The following is a 19,856-nucleotide window of genomic DNA, read 5'->3' as shown; positions in this document are numbered from 1 at the left end:
GGGTGATTTAAGGGTAAAAATTTGATGAAAAAAAAGCACGTTCTATATGCTGCAAAATACGGTAATTGTCATGCTTTTTAGGGATACTATCTGAATAGTGGTAATGCAAATTAATATTTTTGTTTTTAAAAAGGTTTGGACCGAATCGTACATGGCAACAGTCAAGTAGATGACTGCTATACAGCATAAACTATGAATGAATACTGGTAGTATCAGTGCAACTACCCAAATTATATTTTACTTAGTCGAACTTATCCAACCTAACTTAAAGTTTGATAATGTAAAGATAGAAAAAGACTTAGTAGATGAATGTCAATATTGTACTGTACTATCATGATTGCAAAGATTTTTCTGGCATTTGAAAAGGATAAATTGAACATCTACATTTGGCAAAAGAGTCAACTGATTGTTAAAGCTAACTTGCCATATTATCCCTCAAAAGCATGATAACAACAGTTGGAATGTATCATGTAGTGTGTATTACTCGGAGAGAGATATTAGTTTGGGAGAGGGAGAAGACAAAGGAGGAGGTGGAAGGATGGGGTGAGGAATACATTAGAAGTGAGTGAGATACACCCAAGAATGACTGGAGATCGTGGCTACTGGTGATGAGGAGTGCAAGGTTGTGTGGGATGGGGAGAATTTGGTGCAAGATCTCTGGAGCACACTTACAGGATCAAAGGTATAGAGTTTTGTGCAACCATTGAATGCTAACGTAATTAAGGGGAGTGTCCGGCTGAAATGCTTCATAATATTTGTTAATAATTGATCAATCAATATCAATTTCCTGTCACCATTTAAGGACACCAGATGCATTGTTGCTATACCCCTGAATTGGTTCTGCCTAATACCCTAATGCCTGATTTTTCCCTTGTATACTTATCAGTTTTCAAAATTGTACTTCTCCATAACTTCTCCCTAGATTACGTTGAAATTCGTGTGGAGTTTAGGTAATTTACTCCTCTTGAACGTGACCTATAGATATTTATGATTATTGCAATTATTTTGGATGCATTAATTTTTTTCCTTACCATTTTTTCCTCCAAATATTTATAAAGATAAATGGGCAAATAATAAACCAAGCCAAATATAAAGAAAATCTATATGTTCAGCCATGCACAATGTTATTCTACTACAGTAATCCTGTATTTTTTGCGGGAATTACGCTCCTGGAAACAACCCCTCCCCCAGTTAACCCTCACTTTACGCGGTCCCACATTCCGCATTTCCACGTTTACGCGGTGCCCTGCCGGAACCCAGGATGCTCACATTCCGCGGTGCGTGTACCCCTTTACGCGGAGAGCGGCTGGCGAGCCGCGCCATTTTTGGATCCAAACCTCCCGCCATCCGCCATGTTGTGTAAGCTGCGCGAACATGATGCGCACAAGGTCGCCCAGTCATCAAAACATTACCAGTTCTTCACCCACCACAGCCGGCCCAAGTCAGTGATAGTGATAATTATGGTGAGGATATGGACTTATATGGACTTTGGGGAGTTTGACAAAGAGGCCCTGCAAGCCTCTGTGGTGGATAGTGATACAATTGATACAAGTGACACAGGTGAGGGCCAATAATCTGCCCTCTGCCTCGGAACCAACCGCCCATCCCCGTGTGCCCAGCCATTTTTTCTACTAATGTAAGTGTTAAAAAACCTAATATTATTGATATTTCTCTTAATTATTAATTGTGTGTGCATACCATCATAAAGTTAAGATAATATTTTTACTACAACATAGTTGTGTGTCGTCAAAAAGTGGAGTTTGGGGATCGACCCGGACTCCATTTCAATTAATCCCATATGTTATGTTATTCACTTTACGCGTTTCTCACTTTACGCGGGACCCTCCGGGTTACATTAACCGCGTAAAGTGAGGGTTAACTGTATATATATATATATATTTCCGATTTTCATCGTATTTTCAGCTGGACGCTTCCCTTAAAGTGTAACTGTTGTATAGTTGGTGTTAGGTTTTATCACCTAGAACTTGGATTTTCAGGAGAGTATTTGTTTTAGAACCTTTTAAGTCATATTACTTAGAACTGAATGACTAAATAAGCTTTGGGTAGAGTTGGCTTATATATAAATAAGTTGAGGGGTTAAGTTACAAACTCAAAATGGTCTTTTCTTCATTTATTGGTAAAACTATATTGGTCACAGCCTATCAGCAGATGCACCGTAATTAACACTGTAAGCTGTGAGTGTTAGTTAAGGACGGGGCTAATACATGACACTTGACATTCTAAATGCTGATTATGTAATATTTTATTCTGCTAATTGCTGTAGTTCAGATTGAAGGAACCCTGCATAAGTGCTAGTCATATAAGAACACATTAATACAGATTACACTACAGTACTTAGAATTTAATTGGGTCACTGTGAGCACCTGTGATTCACATGGGGTCATTATGAATACTTGCATTGACATAATGAGGATTTGTGGAGGTATTTGAGAGGTTGAGGGAGGCAGACAGACCTGCTGCTTATGTCTGGTACAACAAATAGACTGGATAAAAGCATGAAACAAAACTACTATCCAACAGGGCCTGAAATCAAGAGGGTTTATCTTCCCCAAGAAAGACTTAACTTCTCATGTTTAGTGAATGGCTCACAACTCGGAGTTATGCTGTGGAAATCATTTTCCAATAAAATCAAAATATGATTTTAGCCTTTGACCTTTTGAACCCTAAATTATTAAGGTACATTTTGTTTACACAGGGAACACGTGTACCAAATAGGGTTCATATTCTGTGTTTTTTGTTTTTTTTAGATTGTAACGGAAACTAGAACAACATGCATGTGCTGCTTCATTTAATAATGCACTGGAGACTGTGACAACATTTTAGTCTGCACAGTAATTCTGCTGTGTACATCATCCCCGTGTTAAACTTTACTTGGGACTTGCCCATAAGAATGAACAAAAGCCTCTTGGTTTAAGGGTTGACAGGTGAACAGTGTATGCAGGTCTGATGGTGTCCTGTACAGTAGTATATAGTACAGTACATAAACTCTTATGTAGGAGTGAATGAGACATGAGACATGGTGTGTATATATATATATATATATATATATATATATATATATATATATATATATATATATGATAACCACGAGAAAAAAAAACGCAAAGTTCCCAAGCGCTTTCGTGTAATTCACATCTTCAGGGGTGAGTACAGACTAAGGAGAAATACATAACAAGGCTTATATATACAGTAGAGGAGGGTGAGATCAAGTCCACAATGGTTCGGTCACTAGGTAGTGACCCTACTAATCTTCAAAAGCACTGCAGCAGTTGGTAGTCAGGTCAGAGGGTGAGATGACCCAACCTTCTTACCTGGTTACAAATCTTCTTAATTACGAAATTATCCAGTTTGTACATACCATTACTCAAATTCATGTTGATGGATTCGTTATGTTTAATGAGACTGGATTCTATAATGTTCCTACTGTCAATTCAATTACAAGGTAATATCGAGGAGGCATTATCCCAGTCAATGCAACGCTTATTATCCCTCAAATGTACAAACAGAGCATTGGATTCCTGGCCTGTCCTAACACTATATTTATGTTGTTTAAGTCTAGTTACAAGATCTTTACCTGTCTGGCCTAAGTAAAACATATTACATTCCTTGCAAGGAACCTTATAAATGCAGCCGCCTGTATTGTTGGGGGAGTTCTTGATTAACATTTGTTTAACAGTGCATGAGTTTTTAAATGCCACATTAACATTCCAGGTTTTTAGTGTAAAGGAATTTGAGAGAAATTTTTGTGAAATGGTAATACTCAGAGATTCTTATGGTCATGGGTGGGCTTGGGATCAGTTCTATTACACGAAAGTGCTTGGGAACTTCGTGTTTTCTTTTTTCCTCATGGTTATCAGCATATATATATATATATATATATATATATATATATATATATATATATATATATATATATATATATATATATATATATATATATATAATATATATAATATATATATATATATATATATATATATATATACTTTTTTGTACTTTTTTGCTTACAAACTGATACAGTTTACACTGCTTAATTTTACCATCGTTCACTAAACAAGCAACTAAAAGTACATAAATACTAATAACAGTACAGTATCGTATACCTATACTGTATTAATTACAACATTGTCTACCTTTCATATGTGTACTATTACAGTTTAACATCTTTATCTGCCTCGAGGAAAAAACTTTAAAGTTCCTGAAGTGTTTTTCTTCTGAGAGAGTCTACTACCTTAAAGAGGCCCATGAAACTACAGAATAACACTGAACAAGAGATATGATACTAGATTACATGTCTACATTAATAACGGATATAACACTTGATCAATGACATGCACACAACACTTGATCAATGATAGGCATACAATATTTGATCAGTGATTGGCATACAATACTTAATCAGTGACAGGCATATGTATCCTGAAAGAGGAGTAGTCACTGTTAAGAACAAAAGAGTGATCTTAGTATATGCCATCACTGTTCAAACCATCATAGCAGAATTTTAGCTTCCCTAAGACATACAGTACATGATACCTGGTGAAACATATTTGGTTTGTTGCAGAACTTGCAAGTACTCTTTTTTTTCCTTCATAATTACTGTATAATGTTCATTATCACCATATGTCACAACTTTCTTTAATGGGGTTCATTTTGGTATTTTTTGGACAATCAAAAGCCGTGTGAAAATCAGGTGTGTTGGTCAGGGTGGCCCGAACTCTCGTAGAGTGTGGTGGATAATGTTTAACCCCCTTGAGTAGCACACCAGGGGCTGATGTCATACAGAACAATTGGGCATAAGACAGGAAGAAGAACTGATCTGGTGTGAGATGCAACTCCGTCATAAGGTCTCTTATTTGTGGTGGGAATTCTGCATGGCGGAATCGGTTCTTGATTGCCCTGAAGGCATTAATGACGCTGCCATCATCAGCCATCACCTCGGTAGTGGTCAGAAAATTGTTGATTGGATAATAAGTCTTGCTGTATTCACTAATGCGGCACACCACCTTATCAATAAATACCTGAACCATCGAGTCGCTCCACAAGGTGGTATTAACTCTGCCGTAACTATCCCTCGTGCGGCCCACAAGGTCGACAGCATGTCCCAGCTCATGACTAATGAACACACCCATTGTGGCATAAGCGAGGAACTCTGGCAAATAAGAACTGTACAGTGGGTATGTTAATCCTCCCAGCGGTACAACTAGAGAGTTCATGCGGTACACATAGAAGCTGATAACAGACAAGGGCGTCACTATCTCCCACTCCGTGTACTTGCCTGGTTCCTTCAAGAACCTCATCTTACGATCCTGTTCAAATGTTAATAACTGTATTTGATTCTCTAAGAGACTGCCCTTTTTGATATTAAGGCTTTCAAATATTTTATGAAGTTCTATGACATCGTCAAGGACTGGTGGATAACCCACTAATATATTCACTCTTCTCAATTTATCAATCAGCAGATTCTTAGCACTTGACTCTGGCCACTTGAAAGAGTTAATGTAATTTATGTATTCATTACGGATATTATTGGTCATTTGTTCCACTTTTCTGATCATACCTTTCACAGTTTGACTTTTATGAATTTTTGTCTTCATAGTTTCCAGGAAGAGATAAGAAGAAGGTATGATAAGCTTCTCTGCCAGCTCCTTCGTGCATTGTCTGAGGCGGAAATTTACAAAGCCTGTAGTGTTTTCTCCTGTTATTTCATCAAATAATGGCTGTATCATATTTCTTACTGGTTTGTGCAGGTACTGACTATAGTAATGGATCACTTGCCAGCGAAGATATACGTACAGTCTGTCTGTCCCCATACTCGAAATTTCTTCCATTATTTCTTTGGATATAAGAGATAGGTAATCCTGAATCATTGAGAGAATACGTTCATCACTGTCGAGAAACACACCCACCCTATTGAGTCCTTTGTTGAAATAAATGTGCCAGTCTAAAAATGGCGCTAACTTTTTCAACTCTTCAGTATTTGTGACATTGACTAGTAGAGAGCCACTTACAGTCTGGTAAATTTGCAGGAAGTGAAGAATAGTGTTGACCTCACTCATTATAGTTTTATTGTCATATGTACCAATCATTGCCAGAATATCGGAAGCATACGATTTATATATAGAGATGGCATTACCCTCCACCTTAGTACCTTGTAGTGGCATATCTGTATTGGGAGAAATTAATTCTATTACTACGAGATTTGCAGTACTGGTGTCCACCTCTACCTTCCAGCTGAAGAAGGCATGGATGCCTAGGTCATAATGGACATGTTCCAGCATTCTCTGGAAGGCTTGTAAGGGTGGCAGTTGTGCAACACTTCTATACTTTTTGTCCATCTTGTGGAGGATGTCTTGGAGGGGGCTAACACCTAGTTGAGTCAGATGAGATTCATTGTTACAAGCTTCATAGTAATTGACCACCAAGTCCCTTATTAAGGAGTCCGCATCATGTAAGGGAGACCTGACTGGAGTACCGGACGAGGGATCAAGATTTAGTTTACCCGAGTCATTGTTGTCGTGTAGTGTGTTGATGAACGTATTTATTTCTGTTTCCAATTTGTGCCAGATTTTGATCGTCATAGCCTCAAATGTGCTCCAATTTGAGACGTTACCTGGAGGAGGATGCTGTACTCCCCAGTTTCCGCAGGCATACTCATAGAAGTCATCGCAGGGTGCAACAGTTGTTTTCATGGCCCCTCGAACATTATCAGCCACATACCTCTGAAAGTCTTGGAGGTCGGGATCATCATAGCTAGAAGAGTCCAAGATATCTCCAAGATTTCCTTCGTTTTCTACCAATGTCTTGGAGTGATTGGAGGAATCAACTTCGACTGTGACAGTTGACTGGTGACTGCTGTTGGAGTTGACAGGTGAAAACGAGGAGATAGTGAGAATTGTGTAGAGAACAATGATGAGGATGAGTCCAGAGACAATCATGCCTGCGACAATCACACCCATCACCCATCTCTCGGTGTGCCTCCGCCCATGTTTGTTCACTCTGTCACCCTCGCAGTCGAAGGTGCCCATCCTGGAGGTAGCATGCTCATGCTTAGAGGAAGACGTGACCTTCAAGGGTATAACTCTTCTTACTTCACCAACAGGCGCAGGTTGATCACGGCATCTCTCAGAGTTTTTTATGTGTATATCAAATCCTGTTGAGTTGTGTGCATGTGTATCAGGTGTGTTGTATTCTCGTTTGTGTACATCTTGTCTCCCTGTGTCTCGACTGTGGGTGTTGGTGGGTGAAGACCTAGAGCCTGGAGCATCCATTACTGAAGGGGGTCAGGAATGAGGATGGGTGTGTTGGGGTCAGTCACTGGCGTCACTCGCTTATTTCCTTTCCTGGACACATCCTAGAGCAAATGAAGTTTTTGTTTGTAAGCTGGTAATACATCGTTAAAAGTTCCAATTGTATTGTGTCTTCGTGGAGTTATATTGACCAAGAAGACTTTTCCAGAGTAAACAGGTTTCACTGAGTTTCATTGGAGCAGTGTTACATATTGCTTTTGTATCAATTTCAAGGTACTTTTGTGTTTTACTGATGACACCAGACTTCAAAAATACCTCTTTGTGTTCTGCACTACAAAGGGATAAAACATGAAGTGTTCAATTGTCTCACTTGTGATGCAGGGCAGCTTAATATGATTCAGTTGTCCGTCAAGTGTGATTTTTGTCTCGCTGGTTGGTTGACAAGTGTGTAAGTACAGTAGAGCGGGTGCATAACAAGAACGGGTGTGATGCTCACGGGTGACAGAGTCTTAACTGACGAGACAGCCGGACTGTAAAACTTAGGCGGTCCAGCTAGCTACCAGTCTCTCTCTCAAGGGGGTTGCCAAGTGACACCAGATGTGTTAAATATCACCCTATTCTGCCTTTCCGGGTGTAGTGGCGTAATACAATGTAATCTAACTAATTTAATATCGAGTGCTTCGTGAATTACGTCAGAAATATAAGACTACTAAATTCACCATTTGCATAACTAATGAAATGAAAGGAGTACTTTAATGTGATGTAGTACTGTATATGAGAAGCTGCCAGAAGCCGTCACCATGATAACAAGTTTACCAAATTTACTCTTTGGGGTGTTGTTAAATGTATCATATAATTTGTTGTGATGTGTTGAACATGATAATCCAAATCAGCCTTTTAATAAATCCCCATATAAACTCTTTCCTGGTATACTTGGTGTAATATTTGAAGAATATCCCGGACACAGGTAGGATCTCGGGAAGATTAGGAACCCTTGCATATTTTGTCGAACACTTAATGGGGGAGAGAGGGGGGTGAAGTTATGTTCAAGTTAGTGTGTTTAAATCATCAGGTGACGTAAGAGGCAGTTCGAATTCTTCATGAGATCCCAACTGTGTAAACATGATATCGAGAGTTTGATGTAACAAGGACGTAGGTAGCAAGGATTAAGTTCACCAAGGCGTAACTTCGATGTGATAAGACATTTTCTTTATCATTGTTTTAGGAAAGATAAATATTATGACATCGTCACCAAGAAGAGTTTCGTTCATCACCTCTCGTGCTGTTTGGTGTATCTTAGTTTTATTAAGCGAGTCAAGTGTGTGAGAAATGACATGAAATCATTTGTTATTTTTTTCGGGTTTTGGCCAATACTTTGTTAGATTTATTCTTGTCCAATACACAAAGGGAAAGGTACTTGTCCTGATGGATGAGTACAAAGGGAAAGTCATTTGCTCCGGTTGATGAGTGCAGAGGGAAAGGCACTTGCTCTGGTGGATGAATGCAGAGGGAAAGTCACTTACCCTTTCAAGAGAATCAAATGATATAAAGAGTGCCTCTTGCCTTCATGAACACACACACACACACACACACACACACACACACTACAAAGTTGAAATAAGGAAAGATTGTGTGAGCTCTCCGGCCCACTGAACGCGGTTCCATGTTTGTCCAAGCTTGAACAGAGAAACTGGTTGTCTTAATATTTGTGGATAGTCTAAGGTGAACACCCCTCCATCTCTTCCTAGTTTTAGGTAGAGGTGCGTGCAGGCTCACACACGCGCGCATGAACACGACGCGCATACTGTGGACTTTAGACGCACGCAAGTTCGGTCACATGTGTACATAGACTCGCCTATCCACACTCAAGCGTATATGAAAGTACAGGCTTATGAGAATGGTGACAAGTAAGAAGTCAAAATTTGGGTTAGGTTAGGTTTGGTGACTCAGATTGTGAGAGAGGGACCAAAGAGATAGGAAGAATTGGTGTTTACAGGGAGACCGAGATAGATAATGAATGAACGGAGAACACACAAGTATACTAAAACCAACAAGTTCAATCAACATACTCACTAGACCAACATACTCGCTGGACCAACATACTCACTGGACCAACATACTCACTGAACCAACATACTCACTGGACCAACATACTCACTCTACCAACATACTCGCTGAACCAACATACTCACTGGACCAACATACTCACTGGACCAACATACTCGCTGGACCAACATACTCGCATGGACTGGACCAACATACTCACTGGACCAACATACTCACTGGACCAACATGCTGGACCAACATTCTCACTAGACCAACATACTCGCTGGACCAACATCATCACTGGACCAACATACTCGCTGGACCAACATACTCACTCTAGACCAACATACTCGCTGGACCAACATACTCACTGGACCAACATACTCACTGGACCAACATACTCGCTGGACCAACATACTCACTAGACCAACATACTCACTGGACCAACATACTCACTGGAACAACATACTCACTGGACCAACATACTCACTGGACCAACATACTCACTGGACCAACATACTCACTGGGCCAACATACTCACTGGGCAACATACTCACTGGACCAACACACTCACTGGACCAACATACTCACTAGACCAACATACTCACCTGTTCACAACATACTCAACCAACGTACTCATCTGTACACAACATACTCAACCAACATACTCACCTGTACACAACATACTCAACCAACATACCATCTGTACACAACATACTCAACCAACATACTCACTGAACACAACATATTCGCTCGACACAACATACTCGAACACAACATACCTTACACAACATACAACACGGCATACTCGCTCGAACACGCACAACACATACTCGCTCGAACACGACATACTCTGCGACATACTCGAACACGACATACTCGTCAACGACGACATACTCGCTCCGCACGACATACGACACGACATACTCGCTCGAACACGATACCGGCTCGCACGACATACTCGCTCGAACACGACATACTCGAACGACGACCTCGCTCGAACACGACATATATACTACATACTCGCTCGACACGACATACTACACGACATACTCGCTCGAACACGACATACTCGCGACACCTCGCTCGACGACATACTCGCTCGAACACGAACACGACATACTCGCTTCGATTACTCGCTTACTCGAACACGACATACTCGCTCGAACACGACATACTCGCTCGAACACGACATACTCGCTCGAACACGACATACTCGCTCGAACACGACATACTCGCTCGAACACGACATACTCGCTCGAACACGACATACTCGCTCGAACACGACAGGTCAAAACTAACTGGGGTGACTGTTGTTCAAGTGATCCCTGTAGTACTGTATTCTTGAGTGAGTTTGTGTCGGTATATGGCGGGTCGCTCTCCTGAGTCGTGCCGTCGCTAGAGAAAGTACCTGGGATCATATGAGGATTAGCCCCCCACCCCCCCACCCTCTTATTTCAATGATTAAACACCTTAATATTACCAGAGGGGGGGGGGGGTTAAGTCAGGTTACTTGAGGTTAGATTAGATTATGTGAGGTTAGGTAAGATTAGATTACGTGAGGTTAGGTTAGGTTAGATTAGATTAAATTAAATTAGGTTAGTTTAGTTTGGTTTGGTTAGCGTTAGGATGATAACTTTTTAACGTGAAATAAACTGGGGGTCTAAACTTCAGGTGGTCCAGTACCGAACACTCGACTACCATACTATTAGATATTCTAGGAACTTGGCGAAGTGTGGAGGCAGTCGGGGTAGCTGGAACCCTGCTCACCCTTACAGCTCGCGAGTTAGGACGTGTTGTTCCTGCTATAAACCAACACACACACACACACACACACACACACACACACACACACACACACACACTACTCTCTCCATGCAAAGTTCTCATGCTCAAAGTAAAAGCATATGCACGACAAAAACACACACACACACACACACACACACACACACACACACACACACACACCGAACCTGACCCAACCCAACCCAACGCTGCTACTTGTGCCGTGGGTCAGTGTGTTTGTGTTGTGTCATTGTAATACACCAGGCGACTCGTTTTTCTACCCGGCTCTAGTGATAACACATGGAGTCATTACCAACGCCACTCTGCTGAAGTAAGTGTGTGTGTGTGTGTGTGTGTGTGTGTGTTATAACTTAATATTTCTTTGGGAGTTGGGTAAACAGAACGCTGGCCTCCCTAAATGTGATGAACAACGTATATTTTTGTCCATCCGTCTGTGTGCCTGGCTGTGTCGGGTAGGACTGGGTACGGTCGCCAGGTGAAAGGAATCGAAAGTGATAAAAGATATAGAGGAGGAAAACGGTAGTGGTGGTGGGCAGAGAGGAGGAACAATTAGGGTGAGAGGGAGGAGAGAAGACGGAAGGATGGAGAGGAAGAATAATTAGGGAGGGAGGAAGGTTGATGAAGAGGAATTAGGAAAGCAGGGAGGAAAAGGAAGAAGAATTAGGGAGGGAGAGTAAGACACAGGGAGGGAAAGTATCGCTATGCACTAGTCAGTCACGGCTTTAACCCCACCATTGTGAGGATTGTGAACTGCATGATGGGGGCGCTGAAGGTGTCTGCAGGTGCAACATCACGGGGCGTGCGAGTTCATGGCCCCACACTACCCACCTCCCTCCTTCCCCCTCCCTCCGTACACTGGTCCCCCCAACACACCCCCACGACCCCTGCTTAACTTTCTCCGTGGGTGATGTTAGTGTTGACGGGACCAGGAGACGCCCCACAAGTCCTCTCCCTTTGTACCATTGTTATTAGAAAGTGGAGGGGCGGTGAGGCTCTGACCCCCACACACACACGTATATTATTAGCAGGGATAGGAGTAAACTGGTCCTTTCTCCAACCCTACCATCCTCCCTCAATCTTCCCTGCCTCCCACACTGTATCATGTCTTTAGGTGTCATAGACATATTTCGTAGCTGTGTCATTATGTACAACAGTATGGCATAACGGAAGTGGAGTACGGTGGTGAACGCATCAGAGAGACCATTCGAAATCGAGATCAGATGAAAGTTAGTGGGAAGTCTTATCATCATCGGTGACTGCCGTGTTGTCGTGGCTGACCCTTAACACTCGACTTACTCACTACCTCGTTCAATTCCCGACTAACAACACACACAAAGATGATAATACCTAACCCTCCTCCTCCTCCTCGCCTCTTCTCTCGTCTTTTTATCTTTAAGGGAAAAAGTTCTATAGTTAGGATTATCGCTGTTCTTTATTTGTGATGCTTTGGGTAAAAAAAAACCCAGTGTTTATAATAGTTACTAATACAGGAGACGTCATTGGTTTTGTGCGATTACCGGTACTGTACCTGTGTTGGGTCACCCTTCTCATGTACTGTACAGGATTATAAGCAGTTCACTCCTGTTTCCCCGCGTTCAGTATTTAATTCTTTGTGGAACTGTTATAATTAAAAGGAATAAATGTAACCTGAGGGCAATTGAGGGAGTATTATAAATTAAACTAATAAAACTCTTGAAGCCATTAAAGCGACGTGTTGTCTTATAGTCCCAGGTTAACTTTATATAAAAAATTATTATCTTTGGAGTAATGGCAAATAATTATTATACTTTACTCCAGGTTTGAAATTAAGAGCTGGGGCATATTATCAGGTGTTTACATACTGCCATTGAGTCTGTTGAAATGGATCATTACAGCATAACTTGGGTTATAGAGAGAGGGTAGAGTGAGGGAAGTGTTTGAGAAAGGGTAGAGTGAGGGAGGGAGGTTTTAGAGGGGGTTGAGTGAGGGAGGGAGGTTTTAGAGGGGGTTGAGTGAGAGAGGGAGGTTTTAGAGGGGGTTGAGTGAGGGAGGGAGGGAGGGAGGTTTTAGAGGGGGTTGAGTGAGGGAGGGAGGTTTTAGAGGGGGTTGAATGAGGGAGGGAGGGAGGTTTTAGAGAGGGGGGGTATAGAGTGAGGGAGGGAGGGAGGGAATGTCCGTGTGATCATAAATTTTCGTGACACACTTACTGATACTTTACATAAGAGCGTCGGCGTAACATGTATTGTATGTAATTCACCACATACACGCAAGTCATATCACACAAGAGAGTGACAGCCCCCGTGAAGCAGCATTAAACCTCTTCACTACGAGAATCACTTAATAATATCTGGCTAAACTGCAGGCGGTTGTATTCAGCACAGAGACCCCTCCCCCCTCACCTCCGTACACTCAAGAGGTTTATCCCCTAAGAGTGTCTCGTATACTGAATGTGTTGTAGAAGCTCAGTAAATAACAACATCAATGCCTCCCTCTTACCGGCTTACACTACTCGGAGTGTTTTTTTGGGGGGGGGAGCACCCCCTACATCTTGTGTAAGGTGAAGCGTTTACAGCGCCCAACAGGGAAGCATGCTAAGTTCATGCTTGCCTTTATGTCTCATGAGTTAAGGGCGTAGAAGCCTGAAGAGTCGAGGGCGTAGAAGCCTGAAGAGTCGAGGGCGTAGAAGCCTGAAGAGTCGAGGGCGTAGAAGCCTGAAAAGTCGAGGGCGTAGAAGCCTGAAAAGTCAATGGTTTATGTCATCAAGTTATTGGAAGCTCCAACAACTCCCTGAATACGAATTCGCAACTTTCGACTTACACCAGGTACCTACTTTACTGCTAGGTGAACGGGGACTAATGGGGGCTAGGAAGTAAGTCCAAACAACTTCCACCGGCCCGGGAATCGAACCCGTGACATCTCGCTTGCGAGGCAAGAGTGATACCGCTTCTACCACCGACCCCCCCCAGTGGGGGGGGGGGATATGATTCGTTATTTGTTGTGGTTATGTGACCGCCTGATGATTAGACGCGCCAATTAGACTGTATAATGTATCCTTCAGCTAAATCCAACAACTGCTTATTTACTTCATTTATTTACGGGTTTGACGCCTCTTGCAGCTGTGTGGAGAGATAAGAATTTGAAAACAGATCGTCGTTAACAACTCGTGGTTGTTTGTATTTGTTTGTTTTTAGTCTGGACTGGGGATTAAACAAAAGCCGTAGCGCTGCCTATATACTTCACAGGAGTTGGAAGTGTTAGAGAATGGAGGGATGGGAAAAGGAGGAGGAGGAAGGTTTAGTTTAACAAATTTATTGACAAAGCTTGGAGCCTATTTGAGTAATTTAGTCAGGTTTTGACACTGAGGGTGGTATCACTTCTCACTGCCACGCAGCACAGGGGTTCATACACAGACATGTGGGTGATGTCACTGTTCACTGCCATGCACGACAGAGGTTCGTATACAAAGAAATACATTATATTCATTCACAGTATATATAGGTCAGATTCATGTGGGTAATGTTCACTGCCATGCAGGACAGAGTTTCGTACACAAGATATGCATCATATTCATTAGCAGTATATATGGAAGGGGTTGTACTCACTTAAAACACACACACAACTCCTTTGTTGGTATTGTCTTGGTTTGGTTCCTGGCGCCTTCATCTAATTGGGTAGTTACAAGTGTCATTTGGCTTAATATCCCCCCCCCCCCTCCTCACTCCCTCCCTTCTTAAACTATTGCGTCGTCGATTCGTTTGTCACTCCTTAATACGCCATTGTTGTTAGTGTTGCTGGCACACAGACACAAACACACACACACACACACACACACACACACACTTGCATTGATTAACTATTTTATTTACGCTGGAAAACGATGTCGCTGTTCGCTGCCAGCCTTCCAGCGGTTGCGCACTAGCCAAGCACCAGCGTTTGAACTTTCACGCTTTGGTAAACTGTACCACCGGACTCGCCACCGGGCACGAAGTGCCCACGATCACTTGTATTTACTCTTTTGTACTTTTTTGCTTACAAACTGATACAGTTTACACTGCATTATTTTACCATCGTTCACTAAACAAGCAACTAAAAGTACATAAATACTAATAACATTACAGTATCGTATACCTATACTGTATTAATTACAACATTGTCTACCTTTCATATGTGTACTATTACAGTTTAACATCTTTATCTGCCTCGAGGAAAAAACTTTAAAGTTCCTGAAGTGTTTTTCTTCTGAGAGAGTCTACTACCTTAAAGAGGCCCATGAAACTACAGAATAACACTGAACAAGAGATATGATACTAGATTACATGTCTACATTAATAACGGATATAACACTTGATCAATGACATGCACACAACACTTGATCAATGATAGGCATACAATATTTGATCAGTGATTGGCATACAATACTTAATCAGTGACAGGCATATGTATCCTGAAAGAGGATTAGTCACTGTTAAGAACAAAACGTTGATCTTAGTATATGCCATCACTGTTCAAACCATCATAGCAGAATTTTAGCTTCCCTAAGACATAGTACATGATACCTGGTGAAACATATTTGGTTTGTTGCAGAACTTGCAAGTACTCTTTTTTTCCCTTCATAATTACTGTATAATGTTCATTATCACCATATGTCACAACTTTCTTTAATGGGGTTCATTTTGGTATTTTTTGGACACTCAAAAGCCGTGTGAAAATCAGGTGTGTTGGTCAGGGTGGCCCGAACTCTCGTAGAGTGTGGTGGATAATGTTTAACCCCCTTGAGTGGCACACCAGGGGCTGACGTCATACAGAACAATTGGGCATAAGACAGGAAGAAGAACTGATCTGGTGTGAGATGCAACTCCGTCATAAGGTCTCTTATTTGTGGTGGGAATTCTGCATGGCGGAATCGGCTCTTGATTGCCCTGAAGGCATTAATGACGCTGCCACCATCAGCCATCACCTCAGCAATGGTCAGAATATTGTTGATTGGATAATAAGTCTTGCTGTATTCACTAATGCGGCACACCACCTTATCAATAAATACCTGAACCATCGAGTCGCTCCACAAGGTGGTATTAACTCTGCCGTAACTATCCCTCGTGCGGCCCATAAGGTCGACAGCATGTCCCAGCTCATGACTAATGAACACACCCATTGTGGCATAAGCGAGGAACTCTGGCAAATAAGAACTGTACAGTGGGTATGTTAATCCTCCCAGCGGTACAACTACAGAGTTCATGCGGTACACATAGAAGCTGATAACAGACAAGGGCGTCACTATCTCCCACTCCGTGTACTTGCCTGGTTCCTTCAAGAACCTCATCTTACGATCCTGTTCAAATGTTAATAACTGTATTTGATTCTCTAAGAGACTGCCCTTTTTGATATTAAGGCTTTCAAATATTTTATGAAGTTCTATGACATCGTCAAGGACTGGTGGATAACCCACTAATATATTCACTCTTCTCAATTTATCAATCAGCAGATTCTTAGCACTTGACTCTGGCCACTTGAAAGAGTTAATGTAATTTATGTATTCATTACGGATATTTTTGGTCATTTGTTCCACTTTTCTGATCATACCTTTCACAGTTTGACTTTTATGAATTTTTGTCTTCATAGTTTCCAGGAAGAGATAAGAAGAAGGTATGATAAGCTTCTCTGCCAGCTCCTTCGTGCATTGTCTGAGGCGGAAATTTACAAAGCCTGTAGTGTTTTCTCCTGTTATTTCATCAAATAATGGCTGTATCATATTTCTTACTGGTTTGTGCAGGTACTGACTATAGTAATGGATCACTTGCCAGCGAAGATATACGTACAGTCTGTCTGTCCCCATACTCGAAATTTCTTCCATTATTTCTTTGGATATAAGAGATAGGTAATCCTGAATCATTGAGAGAATACGTTCATCACTGTCGAGAAACACACCCACCCTATTGAGTCCTTTGTTGAAATAAATGTGCCAGTCTAAAAATGGCGCTAACTTTTTCAACTCTTCAGTATTTGTGACATTGACTAGTAGAGAGCCACTTACAGTCTGGTAAATTTGCAGGAAGTGAAGAATAGTGTTGACCTCACTCATTATAGTTTTATTGTCATATGTACCAATCATTGCCAGAATATCGGAAGCATACGATTTATATATAGAGATGGCATTACCCTCCACCTTAGTACCTTGTAGTGGCATATCTGTATTTGGAGAAATTAATTCTATTACTACGAGATTTGCAGTACTGGTGTCCACCTCTACCTTCCAGCTGAAGAAGGCATGGATGCCTAGGTCATAATGGACATGTTCCAGCATTCTCTGGAAGGCTTGTAAGGGTGGCAGTTGTGCAACACTTCTATACTTTTTATCCATCTTGTGGAGGATGTCTTGGAGGGGGCTAACACCTAGTTGAGTCAGATGAGATTCATTGTTACAAGCTTCATAGTAATTGACCACCAAGTCCCTTATTAAGGAGTCCGCATCATGTAAGGGAGACCTGACTGGAGTACCGGACGAGGGATCAAGATTTAGTTTACCCGAGTCATTGTTGTCGTGTAGTGTGTTGATGAACTTATTTATTTCTGTCTCCAATATGTGCCAGATTTGGATCGTCATAGCCTCAACTGTGCTCCAATATGAGACGTTACCTGGAGGAGGATGCTGTACTCCCCAGTTTCCGCAGGCATACTCATAGAAGTCATCGCAGGGTGCAACAGTTGTTTTCATGGCCCCTCGAACATAATCAGCCACATAACTCTGATAGTCTTGGAGGTCGGGATCATCATAGCTAGAAGAGTCCAAGATATCTCCAAGATTTCCTTCGTTTTCTACCAATGTCTTGGAGTGATTGGAGGAATCAACTTCGACTGTGACAGTTGACTGGTGACTGCTGTTGGAGTTGACAGGTGAAAACGAGGAGATAGTGAGAATTGTGTAGAGAACAATGATGAGGATGAGTCCAGAGACAATCATGCCTGCGACAATCACACCCATCACCCATCTCTCGGTGTGCCTCCGCCCATGTTTGTTCACTCTGTCACCCTCGCAGTCGAAGGTGCCCATCCTGGAGGTAGCATGCTCTTGCTTAGAGGAAGACGTGACCTTCAAGGGTATAACTCTTCTTACTTCACCAACAGGCGCAGGTTGATCACAGCATCTCTCAGAGTTTTTTATGTGTTTATCAAATCCTGTTGAGTTGTGTGCATGTGTATCAGGTGTGTTGTATTCTCGTTTGTGTACATCTTGTCTCCCTGTGTCTCGACTGTGGGTGGTGGTGGGTGAAGACCTAGAGCCTGGAGCATCCATTACTGAAGGGGGTCAGGAATGAGGATGGGTGTGTTGGGGTCAGTCACTGGCGTCACTCGCTTATTTCCTTTCCTGGACACATCCTAGAGCAAATGAAGTTTTTGTTTGTAAGCTGGTAATACATCGTTAAAAGTTCCAATTGTATTTTGTCTTCGTGGAGTTATATTGACCAAGAAGACTTTTCCAGAGTAAACAGGTTTCACTGAGTTTCATTGGAGCAGTGTTACATATTGTTTTTGTATCAATTTCAAGGTACTTTTGTGTTTTACTGATGACACCAGACTTAAAAATACCTCTTTGTGTTTCTGCACTACAAAGGGATAAAACATGAAGTGTTCAATTGTCTCACTTGTGATGCAGGGCAGCTTAATATGATTCAGTTGTCCGTCAAGTGTGATTTTTGTCTCGCTGGTTGGTTGACAAGTGTGTAAGTACAGTAGAGCGGGTGCATGACAAGAACGGGTGTGATGCCCACAGCTCACGGGTGAGTATTACTGACGAGACAGCTGGACTGTAAAACTTATACAGTCCAGCTCAAGGTAGGTAGCCCTGGATCCAGCTAGCTACCAGTCTCTCTCTCAAGGGGGTTGCCAAGTGACACCAGATGTGTTAAATATCACCCTATTCTGCCTTTCCGGGTGTAGTGGCGTAATACAATGTAATCTAACTAATGTAATATCGAGTGCTTCGTGAATTACGTCAGCAATATATGACTACTAAATTCACCATTTGCATAACTAATGTAATGAAAGGAGCACTTTAATGTGATGTAGTATTGTACATGAGAAGCTGCCAGATGCCGTCACCTTGATAACAAGTTTACCAAATTCACTCATTGTGGTGGTGTTAAATGTATCATATAATTTGTTGTGATGTGCTGAACATGATAATCCAAATCAGCCTTTTAATAAATCCCCATATAAACTCTTTCCTGGTATACTTGGTGTAATATTTGAAGAATATCCCGGACCCAGGTAGGATCTCGGGAAGATTAGGAACCCTTGCATATTTTGTCGAACACTTAATGGGGGAGAGAGGGGGGTGAAGTTATGTTCAAGTTAGTGTGTTTAAATCATCAGGTGACGTAAGAGGCAGTTCGAATTCTTCATGAGATCCCAACTGTGCGATTACCGGTACTGTATCTGTGTTGGGTCACCCTTCTCATGTACTGTACAGGATTATAAGCAGTTCACTCCTGTTTCCCCGCGTTCAGTATTTAATTCTTTGTGGAACTGTTATAATTAAAAGGAATAAATGTAACCTGAGGGCAATTGAGGGAGTATTATAAATTAAACTAATAAAACTCTTGAAGCCATTAAAGCGACGTGTAGTCTTATAGTCCCAGGTTAACTTTATATAAAAAATTATTATCTTTGGAGTAATGGCAAATAATTATTATACTTTACTCCAGGTTTGAAATTAAGAGCTGGGGCATATTATCAGGTGTTTACATACTGCCATTGAGT

At 41.7% G+C, this 19,856-nt stretch overlaps 3 protein-coding genes across 3 annotated transcripts in view; 1 reads left to right on the top strand and 2 right to left on the bottom strand.

The window, feature by feature from the left end:
• The window catches only part of LOC121876144 (E3 ubiquitin-protein ligase UBR2-like), an 85,971-nt gene that overhangs the window by 35,305 nt on the left and 30,810 nt on the right, over positions 1 to 19,856 (top strand).
• Positions 4,003 to 7,904, bottom strand: LOC121876177 (neprilysin-3-like). Its single transcript, XM_042381133.1, has one exon. The coding sequence runs from the start codon at positions 7,287 to 7,289 to the stop codon at positions 4,635 to 4,637; it is 2,655 nt and encodes an 884-aa protein (XP_042237067.1). The 5' UTR covers positions 7,290 to 7,904; the 3' UTR covers positions 4,003 to 4,634.
• LOC121876176 (neprilysin-3-like) lies at positions 14,432 to 18,890 on the bottom strand. Its single transcript, XM_042381132.1, has 2 exons — positions 18,740 to 18,890; positions 14,432 to 18,473 (listed from the first exon to the last, which is right to left on the bottom strand). Exon 2 carries the CDS (start codon positions 18,388 to 18,390, stop codon positions 15,736 to 15,738), a length of 2,655 nt encoding a protein of 884 aa, XP_042237066.1. The 5' UTR covers positions 18,391 to 18,473; positions 18,740 to 18,890; the 3' UTR covers positions 14,432 to 15,735.

The sequence above is a fragment of the Homarus americanus genome, unplaced genomic scaffold (assembly GCF_018991925.1).
Source record: "Homarus americanus isolate GMGI-L3 unplaced genomic scaffold, GMGI_Hamer_2.0 scaffold34921, whole genome shotgun sequence".
Lineage (NCBI taxonomy): Eukaryota > Metazoa > Arthropoda > Malacostraca > Decapoda > Nephropidae > Homarus > Homarus americanus.
The sequence above is the reverse complement of the archived record's forward strand: the minus strand, read 5'-3'. Positions and strand labels throughout refer to the sequence as shown.